At 40.0% G+C, this 14,105-nt stretch overlaps 1 protein-coding gene across 17 annotated transcripts in view; it reads right to left on the bottom strand.

Moving 5' to 3' along the window:
- The window catches only part of AFDN (afadin, adherens junction formation factor), a 210,140-nt gene that overhangs the window by 3,073 nt on the left and 192,962 nt on the right, over window positions 1–14,105 (bottom strand). For 4 of the 17 annotated variants that reach the window (XM_075924659.1, XM_075924650.1, XM_075924652.1 and 1 more), the window contains 3 exons: window positions 10,213–10,347; window positions 6,226–6,511; window positions 1,709–1,793 (listed from right to left, as the gene is read on the bottom strand). In XM_075924659.1, the coding sequence (XP_075780774.1) occupies window positions 1,709–1,793; window positions 6,226–6,511; window positions 10,213–10,347 (506 nt within the window). Of the gene's footprint in view, window positions 1–1,708; window positions 1,794–5,708; window positions 5,748–6,000; window positions 6,512–10,179; window positions 10,348–14,105 lie in introns of those variants that run through there. The other 13 variants (XM_075924645.1, XM_075924648.1, XM_075924646.1 and 10 more) reach the window with 9 other exon arrangements.

The following is a 14,105-nucleotide window of genomic DNA, read 5'->3' as shown; positions in this document are numbered from 1 at the left end:
TGCTCTGTGAGTAAGAGCCAGAGGGAGGGGTGGATTGGTGCTTCACATGCCAGAAATCGGCCAATGGGATTGTGTTGGGGGTGGGAGCAGCCATGAAGCACCACTCCCCATTCCCCTCCGGGCTCACAGTTTGTGGAACACAAACAGTCCCACAACTGCTTTTCTGAGCAGGGGCAAGCAGGAAAGTCTGCCTGAGACTCCCTGCTGCATCTGTAGGCGGGATCCAGTGGCTTGGTAGGCTAGATCCAGCCCACGGAGGTTGTTTTGCCCAGGCCTGATTTAGACCCTAAGGTTGAAGGTTCAATTCCTGCTGCTGAAGACCAGGGCTCTTCAGCTCTACATTAGCTTATCTGGTATCTTCTTGCCTTCTAACTAAAAGATCAGGATTCAAGTCATGAATGGCTTTTTCTTAATGACGACACTACAGGGTTTTCATTGAGATGAGTCATTAAACAGAGGTCTTTTATGACCATGTCTGGTAGATGAACATGTAGATGAGATTCATCTTCCTTTACAAGTGCCACGTAAAGGGTGATTTGGCTCCACTTAAGGCTCATCAGAGTCTCTATTCAGTGAGCCTTATGAAATGCACACTGGCTGTCCCAACGCCTTTTCACCTTACAAGGTGTTAAAGAACCAAATTAAAGGCTCCTGTAGAACCCTTGACTCAATATACACTGTGATATGCATGTGACAAAGTGGGTCTTTGCCCACGAAAGCTTATGCTCCAATAAATCTTAGCCCAGTGGTCCCCAACGCGGTGCCTGCGGGCACCATGGCGCCCGCCGGGGCATTTGTGCGCGCCCGCCGACAACCTGGGCCGGCCCCGGCGCGCGGTGCACTGGAGGCGCCGGACCCAGGCGCGCAACACGCACTGGCGCCTGGTGCTCGGGCGGCCCCAGTCCCGGGGCACATGCGGGCACGCGGCTCCGGCGGCATCGCCGGCCCTGGGCTCATGGCACAAGGCGCTCGGGCGGCCCCGGGGCACATGCCAGCGCTGGGTGCAAGGGCATCTCCACCCCTGGCATGCCCCAGGACACGCAACCCCGCCCCCGGGTGCCCGGCGCGTGAGTGGCCCTGTCCCCGGGCACCCGGGAGCCTCTAAAGGTTGGGGACCACTGTCTTAGTCTATAAGGTGCCACAGGACTTGTCGTTGTTTTTGCAGATTCAGACTAACACGCCTACGCCTCTGATACTTGTAGTATCCTTGACTCAATATACACCTTCAATACACTTTGCAACTAAATTAGCCACATATGCAGGTGCAATGCAGTCTGTGTTAGCTATCTACTTTACAAGCTTAGTAAAAACTCCATGTGAAGTGTACTGCACTGTGTGTGTGCAAATTTATAAACCTGGTTGAGGTAGTCAAAAATCTTGTGATGCCTCTGTTTACACACACAATTACAATATTTACTTTAAAATACCATGTATATGAAAAAGCATATAAAGCCAAATTCTATTTTGATAATCTAAGACATCCCAAAACTAACTATAAAATTGTTTTACACTGTCCTGAATGTTCTTATGCTCTTTGAAAATATCTTTTCTAGGCTTAAATAAGAGCTTTTGACTTTAACCAATGAGAAAGATTTACATAGATATATGCATCAAATGGTATGAAATAAGAACTGAAAATATTCCAAAGATCATCAGCTAGTTACTCTGAACACAGATTACTATTTCAAGAACTTATTCTTTATTTCACCTTTTAGATCTTTTTTCTCTTGGATCCCGATAAACTTCATGGGCTCCAACAATTGCTCCTGTAGATCCAGTGTAAGAATTTGGTCCTTATGCAAAAGAATATAAAAGCTACAGTTGAAAGCTGGCAGTTATTATATAAAAAAGTTTCAATTTATTTTTAAAAGGTGCAGTGCTCTTTGCAAAAGTAAAACTCTCAAACTCTAACTTTCAAACTATTATTTCTAAACTTTGTAAAAGGAATAAAGATACTGTTTTGGAGCTTTCTCTGCATGCCAGTCTCTTCCTAAAATTGCAATTTAGCTTGATAAATAATAAAATTAGAGGATAAGAAAGCAAATTATATTTTCAACAAAGTGACATGTATCAAATTATAGTTATTTTTCTTGTGGCTCATTAATTAGAATACTACAAAAATGAAATTAAATATTAAGTATCTAGATCTAGAATTATGTACTTATGCGCAGCAATTTTTCTATGGATCTCGGTCACAAGGTTTTATTGTAGCAAAAAAAGCAACTCCAGCTAAGTTAACTAGGATAAATATTACTAGCAGTAGCGTGCGCCAATATGACCACTCAAAATTTTAAGTTATGTTATCTTTATTTAGCCAAGTTGTAAAAATAGCTGGAAACGGAAACTTGTAAAATTTAGAGGATGACTATTCAGATCTCACTTCTGTAATTATCTGTCTTCTTTCATCCAAACCGCTTACAGCGCTGCATCTTTAGTTTTAAGTTAATATAAAATACACAGTTCTACATAATATATTAATCCTTTCCAAAGGCCACAAGACTAAACATAGGTTTTCCAATTTAAAAGTTTTATCATAGTCAGCTTTTAAGTATATTTCTTAATCACTGGTATTTTTAGAACAGTCAAATAAAACCATCACGATTATCCAATTTGTTTTCAAACATTTTTTGTTTTCTGACAATATAAATGTCATGTCTTGTGAGCCTTTCTCCAAACAGAAGGAAATATTTGCTTCTTTCACTGGTGTATTTTGAACATCAGATAATTAAAAGGTTAATAAAATAACTTGTTTGGGTATTAATACATTGTACTTATTTAACAATTTAATACTTTATTGGACATTGTAATTGTTAGCTAAGTAGTAGTAGTTCAAATCATGTCTAAAAACTTGATTATATGCCTCAATTTGATAGAACCAATATTTTAAACCAGTCCTTAAGTAATCCAGTGGAAGAAGCTGGTAAAGTGCAGAAGCATGGTTACCAAGATTAGCATTTATAGCAGCAAAGAGCTGTGAAGAAGAAGAATGTGACAGTGCTAGCGAGATAGACAGATGGCAAGCTGCACAATGAATTCTGCATTTTGTGCAAACGGCTTTGTACTTGACGCGTCTTCACAGAAGGTTAAGCAATCAGGTGGAGTGTTTAACCTGTTCTTATAAGCTATTATCAAAGTGAGAAAAAGTAATTAGAATTAATTGTCTCGGTTTTGTATTAAGGTAAGGGTGAAGCATCATACTACAATGTTCAATTGTTTCCAAAACCACATACATTGATCTGACTTGGAAAAGGTCCTGAATGTTTATTGAAAAACTAAATGAGTATTGCTGGGTATCTCACTTAGAGATTCCACTTTCTGCTCTTTTTTCTTGGTATATGAAAGTCAACAGAATGCAGAATTGGAAAATTTAATTGAAAGGCAAAGGATTTACTGGTTGGTGGATGAGTGAGTGTGGATGGAGAGTGAACAGTGGCTACAAATTATTCAGCTTAAACACATATACAGCCATTGAACTACCTAATCAGAAAGAGCAGTAACAGCATTTTTAAGCCACTGTATTATGATTGAAGCATGTTTTACATTCAATCTCAAAATGGCTGTAGTTGAGAATTTCAAGTGTATAGAAAAGCAGAGTCTTTAGAAAGGATAAAAATTGCTAATTGTTAATTTTTAAGAGGTGTTAGTGCTGGGCCTGTTCCAGCATACTATTTATAATAAACAAATGGTCTCATCATTGAATGCATTTCTGATAATTAAGGGGAATATTTATTACAGACATATTTTCTTTTAAACATAATCAGCCACAATCAGTCATCTGGAGTACAAACACTTTGGAGGTAGGACTGAGTTGTGAAAAGAATGTTTACTTGCCCTAAAGTAAATGTGATGCTTTGAGATGATGTATTTGGTGTGGATTTCACCATAGGAGCACAGTCATCTCATGCATATAAGATTATGGATGTGAGCAAAAATCAAAAGCTTATCAGATATTCTACTAGTCCCTCAACTAGTCATTCCCCCCACCCTTGCTGACTATCAGAGGCAGTGGGGGGGGGTCATTTTAAAAGCTGGTTCTCCCCCCAGCACCATCTCTGTGGGGAGTAGCAGTGACCAGGTGTGAGCTAGGGAATCAGCTGATTTCTGGCTCATGCCCAGTCCCAGAGGCTGCACCTTTTTTTTTTTTAATGTATTAAACACCCAGCAAGCTCTTAATATGTTTAAAAGTCAGAGCTCACTCTGGGTTAGCTCCCGGGGCCAGGAGCTAACCCCAATGCAGTTCCCCTACTTATCGATTAATCAACTAGTAGATGAAAAATCCACTGTCTAGTCAAGTCGTTTTTTAAACAAAATTTAACATCCCTAGTTTAAACAGTTAACTGATGAGCCTAGGCTCATTGGTTAACCTTAACGGTTCAACTCAAGGCCCTGCCCCCTGCCTCCCCACTGCTGCTTCTGTATCAGAAGCAGCTGGTAGAAGGGGAGGTGAGCCGGTGCTCACAGGGAGCCAACTTAAAAGCAGTTACACATTTATACCCTCCTGTCCCCAAAAAAGCATGTTAATGTCCCTATATAGGATTGATTGTGTGTGAGAGTGTGAGAGAGAGAGAGAGAGAGCGCGAGCTGCGTAGCAGTTCTGTCTCCCCCTGAGTCCCCCAGCAAGGGCTTAAAGGGCAGAGCAGTTACACTTATGGTTGTTCTTCAGACAAACCAAAACATTGATAATGCCCATCAACCAGAGAGATGAGTCTGTTACAGGCAGGGTTAAAACCCTGAAGATTTAGAGTCCACCATGATGGTTGATTTAAGGCACATCTCCCCACAATAAAGAAGGGTATGTATGGATTGGGGTTTTACTGAATCACCCAAATTAAATAAAATAGAGAATAAGAACGATAAAAATAGATTTTCTTTAACAAAGCTAGCTGAGAAGAGGACAAATATAATCACTGGATTCCATCTTGCTGCAATGGGTGGTAAGACATAATTGAGGGAACAGGAGCTCAGAGGTGCACAGGACATGTGGAGGTGCCAATGGACACTATTTTTAAAAATCCTGTGCATGATGCAACATGCACCTACAGTGAGATCCACACTGGTACATACTCAAAGGCTCAAGTGTTATGAAATTTCTCCTATTGAATCAAAAAATCTAGCAATGAACTTCAGTCTGGTCATAGTCAGGTTCTGTATACACTCAGAAGAAAAACTGTAGTGCTCTGCAGGCAATGGATGGTGGGAAAATTAATACAAGTAAAATGCTAATAAAGCTCTAATTACCAGTGTAACTGTGTTGAGCTTGCGGTATAAAGGGAAAGAAGACTGCAAAGGAACAGAAGACAGAAGGCTGGGAAGAGGAAAGGAGCAGAAAGAAAGCACTGGAAAAATAGGTTCTTGCCCCTCATGCATAAGGTAACCTGCATGAGAAATACAAAGACTACTATGTGCTGCCTAGAAAATTGTTTTCATTATGTCAAAAAGCCCCAAATATTTTAATTCTGAACAAGATTTAGAAGTGTTCAAGGATCCTTTTAAAGCCATTTGCACACCATATTTAAAAAAGTAAGAGTACCCCTTATGCCAACTACTAAAAGCAGAAGAAAAGCCTCCTCCCATTTAATTAAATTAATCAGTCAATCAGAAAACATGTTTTATATTTGCATGAAAAACATGTATAGAAGCATCCAGGGCACAGTCAATGAAATAAAATAACTGAGAAGGTACAGAATGAAAGCCAAAACCAACAGTACTTGCAACTGGTTGCGCAACCGTCAAATTGATTGTTTTTCCTTCATTGCGTGAAAGATGGGATTTTGAGAGGAACAAGAAAATATAAAAGATTAAAATGTTTACAAATAGGAGCATTCACACTGATATCAAGATTAAAGTTAGATCACCATGCTGAGAATAGTGACCAAGTGAGGAGGGGGGGAAGGGAGAGAAAAAAAATCACACAGGAAGTGATTATATCTACAGCACCACAGTGGAAAATGTGCAGACAGTTTAGTAGAGAAAGATTCTGATTTCATTTTTTGTTTCTACCTTTTGGGCTGCTGGGATAGAAGAAACTTGGTTTGTTTGATGGGGGTAGGGGATGACTTGTTTTGGAAGCAGTACTGTTGGCATTGACCGAGGGTGGCTGGAATGAGTTGGAAAGAAAGATGCCATCTGACACTGGGCGCGGCTGGTGGAAGGGCTGCTGCGGCGGAAGGGTGGCAGGAGGAAGGTCACCATAAGATTTTCTTGTGTTGGAGTACTTATCCTGACCTGCTAGAGTGGAATCCTCCTCATCATCATCATTGTATGCAACAAACTTGGCAGTATAAACCGTATCAGGGGAGAGGACCTGTGTTTTGAGGTAAGAGGTGTTTCGCTGAGGTGGGGGAGGAGGAGCATTAGATGAGGGGGGTGGGGGTGGGAGCTCATATTCCCGTGGAAGCGGAGGTCTGTACAGACCAGGCTCGTCAGGTTCCAGTAATCTTCGTTCTGCCTCATCATGCTGTCTACGCCTTTCAGCTTCTAAACGGTTGTAATATTCCTCCTCCTGTCGCCTCTGTAGACCCATAGAAAAGAAAAGTGCAGTGATCAAAACAAGAGAAACAGGATGGATTCAAGTTTTCCTCCCCAAGAGAAATGAGCATCTCCCTTTCCCTGTAATGAGTAAGGAAACCAACCAAATCATTATACAAAGAGTATATTTACTAGTATGAAATTGACAGAATTATTTAGTAACAATGTTAATTCTGAGTTATTTCTGGAGTTGCTGCATGGTCTGTGCTGACACCATACTTGTGTTAACAAAAATAAAACTCTGCTCCACTAATGAATTCCCTAAACTGACCTTTAAAAAAAAAAGTTTGAATTGATAAAGTAAGGATTTCACAAAGCTGAAAGTATTTAAGAAAAATGAAAGACAAATAGGTCATCATCTTATAAAGCAGAGCTACTCAACACATGGCCCATGGGCTGCATGTGGCCCACAGTCCATTTGTTTGCGGCTCGCGGTGCAGTTTGGGTTTACACGAGGCTCAACACACCGCCCACAGGTGGGATCCTTTGAACACAACTTCCGCTGGGAACACGCTCCACAACAGCAAGGCGTCTCCCCAGGGGGGTGAGCATTGAAAGACACAAGCAGATGGGCTGACTGGAAGAGATGTGTACGGGATGTCAGTGTTTCTAGACCCCAGAAAGGAGGAGCCAGGAGCACTGGGGCATTGTGGGAAAGTGCTTTGTATTCATGCCCATCAGTGTGAAAGAAGCTATTTTTTTGTGTGCGTCTGTGTGTGTGTGTGTGTGTGTATGCAACCCACTTAAGTTGCGGCCCTCGGCATGTGCTGTGAGTATCATTATGGCCCCCCAGGCTTCCAAAGTTGAGTAGCCCTATTATAAAGGAACTTTGCGAGAGAATACAATTGCCTTCTCTCTTCTGAATATGTCTTCAACAGACATTTGAAGCTCACTGATTCTATAGGCATAAACTATAGACATTGGAACAACAAACATCATGCAAGAACAAATTGCAAGTTCTGCAATTTAACCTTTTTTAAAAAATAATTTAAACTCTCTTCAAGTGTCTTCTACAAACTCATGAAGAAAACACTATACATGTGATATTTCTGTATGGCCATAAAAAATAACCTGCACTGAACTTTTGGGTGATTTTGACAAAAATAATGTGCTAGTGTACATATTTGAACTTTTTCATCCCAGGAGGTACGATGTTACTACCATATGTGAACTGTTTCCTATATTTTTCCAGTTCAGAGTTTTTATTGTTCTTAGAAATAAAAAGCACTTAATTTGCATGAACTCCTGTCAGAACTCTATTGTGAGTTAACAGTTCTATTTCAGACTTTCACTATAAACTGTGAAGGTCAAATTCTATCATTTTTTGATTCATTGACTTCTGGATATTTGTATTTTGGAATCAGACAGGCAGAACATTATTTCTTGTTAAATTAAGAGTGGATAGTACAGCTTCTTGGAAAAAACTTGCAATTTGTGGCAGGGTGCCTGCAGTTTTGGATATACATTTAAAAAATAAATTCAAATAAATAAATATATACCCTTCTTAAACAGCCCGAAAATCTTCTTAACTAACAAAGTCTGAGCTAGTTACCCTTCTGTTGGTTACAAATTTAGTGCCACCTAAATACTCTAAAGCAGCGTTTCTGAAAGTGTTCTGTGGAATCATTCTTAAACACATTAACTGGCCGCTTCAGTTTATTTACTGGCACCGCGGCCACAGAGGCTCGTGGCTCCCATTGGCTCCGTTTCATCCTTTGCATCCAAGGGGAGCCGCAGGAAGCGGCATGGGCTGGGCCACTGCTTCCCATGGCTCCCCTTGGCTGCAAAGGATGAAATGGAGCCAATGGAAGCTGTGAGGCTCCGTGGCAACGGCGCCGGTAAATAAACAAACTGGGACGGCCACTTAATGTGCTTGAAAGTGATTCCGCAGAACACTTTCAGAAACACAGCTTTAGAGCCTTCAAAATGGGAAGTGTGTCATACATAACCATCTCTGAGATTGATACGTAACTGTGTCAGATTGGTCAGATTTGCCAGTCAGAAAAGCCTTTCAACTGTAAGTGACCCAAATATCCTTAGGATGTTGTAAATCACTATAAAGTCTCAAAGTAGCTGTTTTAGTCTGCACCTTTAAAAACTAGTAGTTCTGTGGCACCTTGCAGACTATAACAAATATATAGTATCATGAGCTTTCAAGGGGGTTTTACCCACAAAAGCTCATGATAGAAATTACTGAAGTTAGAGATGGAGAATATCTATTACTGATCAATCTTATCCACCTCCACCTCTCACTTTCCTGTGATTATGACCTTTAGCACTTTGCGGAGTCCAACTGTGTGTGACATCCCGGTGACAGGGCTGTAATCACTTCCCCCGGAAAATGATTCATTCAGATTTATTTATTTATTGTTCACTGTTAGTCCATTACTCTTAGAACACTGAAAAACAGGTTTTAAAGCTTTTAAAATTTTCCCCTACTTGATCTTCTCCAGAGGTGCTCCTCCTAGCATTAAAACATCCTTCTCTATTCTGAAGTCACAATTTCATTACAATCCAATTTTTCATTTTAAAGAAACCTGCTCAGTGAAATCTTAGGCTATGTCTAGACTACATGGCTCAATCAACAGAGCCATGTAAAATAGTTTATTCTGCATAGTCAAAGAAATGGGGATTTAAATAATCCCTGCTTCATTAAAATAAAAATGGCCGCCGTGCTGTGCTGACGATCAGCTGATCTGACAGTGCGGCAGTCTAGATGCGGCGCGGTCGACAAAGGAGCAGTAAACCTCATTTCACGAGGTAATTATTTAAATCCCCGCTTCTTTGACTATGCCGAATAAACTATTTTACATGGCTCCATCGACAGAGCCATGTAATCTAGACGTATCCTTAAAGTGGGTAGGATAGTTCTACATCTACTACATTGAAAGTCAAGTAAAAAGATTGAAATCTTCTAAAAAAAATGTGAATAAACTCCTGTAAGATGCTAAGAAGTTTAAGGGATCTAAAAGTCTGGAGTTTTGGGCGTGTGCTTGAGTGTATAGTCCAATTTCTGCTAGATCACATTCAGTTCTAATAGCTTCCTGCATAAAAGATTCAAACAAACGTAACAAAAATACAGTGGAACATTCTTTCCACTTCTGCATCTCTGAATTCCATAGACTATATTTTTCTTTTTGTATAAAAACCAGATCTAAAACCTATAAGATCAAACTTAATTTTTTGTTTTCTGATTTTAATTTCAGTGAAGTTCACTAAAATATCCAACAAAGACAATACAAGATTCTTCTATCGAGTCACTGTAAGTCTTAGGTACTAAAACTCTGCATTAAGTTCCAGAATGATTACTGATAGGACAGTCAGCTCCAACTCAGATAAAAGCAGTGTAAGAATGATTCTTTCAGGCAGAAGAAACTAGAAAGCCAAGGTAAAGAAGGCTTTAAAGGTAAACTCTACTAGTGACAAACAAGCTCAGGGAGGATACTTAGCCTGAGATTTCTGTTGTGTTATTGCTTGAGAGTTACTAAAAAGTCAAGAATGATCTGAGTCTGGATGTTAAGCCAGGGTCTATACTATTATGGATGGTAGAGGGACTCAGCCCAGGAATATTACCATCATGTTAATATATTCACACACACCCCCATAGCAAAACCAAATTGTTAATGGTCAGGCTAAGTAGGTGAAGCCTACAAAGAATTCTTGCTGCACTCAGAGGACCATGACCTTTTCTTCAGCCTCTCTCTTGGTCCGCTCCTCCTCCTGGCGTCGGCGCTCTTCTTCTTGCCTGGCCCTGTCTTCTGCTTCTCGTTTACGCATCTCTTCTAACTGTTGCTGCCGTCTGCGCTCTTCATCCTGTAACTAACAAAGACTTGTCTTTAATTATTTATGAAATCATGTCCCCCTGAGAAGTGAGGTAGCATGTACCTGAAGCATTCATTTTAAAAACTGACCAATGTAATGCAAAACACCACACTACAGCAGACTAATAACCCTAACCCTGTCCAGATATGATTACATTTTCCCTCAAAGTCTCTAAAAACAAACAGATCTTCTAATAATTGTTGCACATAGTTACTGATGAGAAATGTATATGAGAGTATTTAATGCTTTAGGTATGGGAGACACAGACTGTTTAGTTCAGGGGTGGCCAACCCACAGCTTGCGAGCCGCATGCAGCTCTTCAAAGAAAAAATTGTTGCTCCCGTACCCACACTTCACAGCTCTGAAAGGGGCAGCGTGTTTCTGTCTGTACGGGTCATCGGTGAAGACTTCAAACTAGCTGCCTTAAAAGGGCAATGCCTGCTCTGCTCTTAAAAGGGCTGCAGCCTGGCCCTTTTTTCCACCTGCCCTTCCCCCCGCAACAACTTTTTTACCCTCAGCTCTTTGCTGTATCCACCTCTATTTTGGCTCTTCGTCTGTAACAGGTTGGCCACCCCTGGTTTAGTTCTACCTACATTGTGCTATTATGGAAAATTCTACATACAGTTAACTAAAATGACGCAGTAGAACTCTTAAACCAACCTTGGTAGCATAATTGTACATATGTACTGGACCCCTAAAGAGGTCCAGTCTGACTCACAGTCGCAGACTTATTCAGTAACAGTGAACTGAAATTAAACACTTGAAATTAACAGTCCACAGCTCCAACAGCTAAAAGCATGTTCATTTTAGATAAGGATTTAAAGCATTGGAAAATCATGACTTTTTATTTAAGGGGTCAATCCATTTAAAGTAAGAGGCCCATGTGGCAGTCTACAAATACCCAATAAAAAGTCTCCCAGTGTATCTGCAACAGATGCACACTAGGAAAATGGGCAACAAAGCAACTCTTGGCAACTTGAATCTAACATGGCCAATACAGAAACATCGCATAATTGTAGCTACAACTGTCTATCAGATATAATGTACCAATCACACAAACTAGTACCACTACAAACATATTTTTACATGGTTCACTGAAGTTGTTCAAGCAACAAGGAGTCCTGTGGCAGCTCAAAGACTAACAGATTTATTAAAGCATAAGCTTTTGTGGGCAAAGACACACTTTGTCGGATGCATCTAACGAAATGGGTCTTTGCCCATAAAAGCTTATGCCCAAATAAATGTTAGTCTTTAAGATGTCACAGGATTCCTCACTGTTTTTGCAGAGACAGCCTAACAACTACCCTTCTGATATTTTAAGCTGTTCAGGAACTGCTGCCAATGATGGAGTGTGCGCTTGCTCATTGGGATAACAGATCTCTAAAGTACAGAAACTATTTTATTTTCATTGTATTTCTTTGGTATATATGGTCATGCCAATTCTCTTTCAGAATTGGATCTGAGGAAGTGGGTCTGGCCCACGAAAGCTCATCACCTAATAAACCATCTTGTTAGTCTTTAAAATGCTGCATAGTCCTTTCTTTTGTTTCAGCAAGATCAGACTAACACGGCTACATCTCTCATTACTATTTTATTGCTATGAGCTTATATTTTTACATTAAACTTTTCAGTTTTTCTGTATTTTCTAAATTCATAATGTTTACATGTGGCTTTGTGTTACATATATTCAGTCTGCTCTTCTTCACAGTCAAGCAGTTTATGTGCATACATGTTATGTCTACACTGCAATTAGATGCCTGTGGCTGGCCTGACTCAAGCTCATGAGGCTTGGGCTAAGGAGGGGTATGGCTACACTACCACCCTAGTTCAAACTAGGGTGGTAATGTAGGCAACCGGAGTTGCAAATGAAGCCCGGGATTTGAATTTCCTGGGCTTCATTTGCATAAAGCCGGGCACCGCCATTTTTAAATGTCCGCTAGTGCGGACTCCATGCTGCACGGCTACACGCATGGACTAGGTAGTTCGGACTAGGCTTCACGTGGCACGGACTAGGTAGTTCGGACTAGCTTCACCAGGAGTAACGGTAGTTCAGACTAGGAAGCCTAGTCCAAACTACCTAGTCCGTGCCGCATGTAGCCGTGCAGCATGGAGTCCGCACTAGTGGACATTTAAAAATGGTGGCGCCCGGCTTTATGCAAATGAAGCCCGGGAAATTCAAATCCCGGGCTTCATTTGCAACTCCGGTTGCCTACATTACCACCCTAGTTCGAACTAGGGTGGTAGTGTAGACATACCCGAGCTGTTTAACTGCAATGTAGATATTGGGGATCCAACTCCAGCCCAAACTCTAGGATTCTTCCACCTTTCAGAGTCTTAGACTGTGCACAGCAGCCAAAGTATATACATCCCGACAGAACACAGCAATAATAGATAAGTGGAACTTTAGAAACAATGATATTTTTGCAGGGAATCTTCATGTAAAAGGGATCTAAATTCTTTTATTTCCCATCTGTTTCAGTATGCAACTCCCATTAAATAGCAACAGAAGGGAGGATAAATGTTTGAAGGCAAAAGACCCTTTAAACTTATTTTGACATCTCGAGCGTCAAGTATTGATTGATGGTTTCCTAATGTTGCAATAGAATTTCTTAAACGGAATCTAAACAATTCTGTTTTTCCATTAAATGATTGACATCAGATTTATAGCTATACAGTTATTTAACCTAAAAACTGAAATACGCAGGCAAAATTCTATAAACACAGATTTTTTAAAAATATTGTTTCTCATTTATCTGTTTAATCTTTCTTTAACTGACAATTTCTTTGCTAACACTCTGGAAACTGGATTTACTTACATGTATCTGGTGGGGTCTGACATTAAGTAGCATATTCTATAGAGCAGTGTTGTCTCAGATCCATACACCCATAACTACATAAGCTGCTTATCAAGCATGCATTTCAAAGTAAGACTTGCTCTGATTAGACTGTCAGTTACAAACATCAAAGTGCCAATCTTTCAAGACCAGTTCATAGTCCTAAGAGTGATCCGAGGGATTTATTTGTTTAACAAAAAAATTTAGAATTCATATGGTCAGGCATCTGGTGAATATTTTTCAGAGGATGCCATCTTTGAACACCAGTTACAATAAAGTAAGTGGCTTTTATAATTCCTGACTGGATACTACACAAAGATAGAGGGAAGGCTCAAATACACTCAGTAATAGGAAAAGCAACTAAAGTTTTAAAATATGTGTTATAAAAGAATGGATCTGTTAATTAAAAAAAACAAAAACTTATAACCATTAAAAGCCTACTACTGGAATAAAGATCTCTTATTCCCTTCTGCCTTTTACAATAATTGATCAATTTAGCATAAGAATCTTATGGTACAAAATAATGATACGGAATGGCAGGAGAGGTGAAACACACAGAGAAGATGTCTTTAGGGAAAATACTTATCTTCCAAAGAAAAATTTGGCAAAAAAAAAAAAAAAAAAAAAAAAAAGTATTAATGAGAGAATAAAGGAGAACTTTCTGACTTTGCCCCAAACACATAAAGGGGAATACAGTGAAACCTTTGTTATCTGGTACTCTTAACCAGAAAACTTTTTTAAACAGGCATTGCCCCCAGCCACAATACTGTCACATTTTCAGGCACACAGGTCTGGCTTGGTTTAACCATGATTGGCTTAATTTTTTATTTAAGAAGTACTAATCATCTTTAACTCAAAATAGAAATGTGAGACCAACTGCCTCACACTACAAAACCCCCAATATTAAAAACTTGAGTTTTA

This window comes from Pelodiscus sinensis, chromosome 3 (assembly GCF_049634645.1).
Source record: "Pelodiscus sinensis isolate JC-2024 chromosome 3, ASM4963464v1, whole genome shotgun sequence".
NCBI lineage: Eukaryota > Metazoa > Chordata > Testudines > Trionychidae > Pelodiscus > Pelodiscus sinensis.
This window is presented reverse-complemented; position numbering and strand designations above follow the sequence as displayed.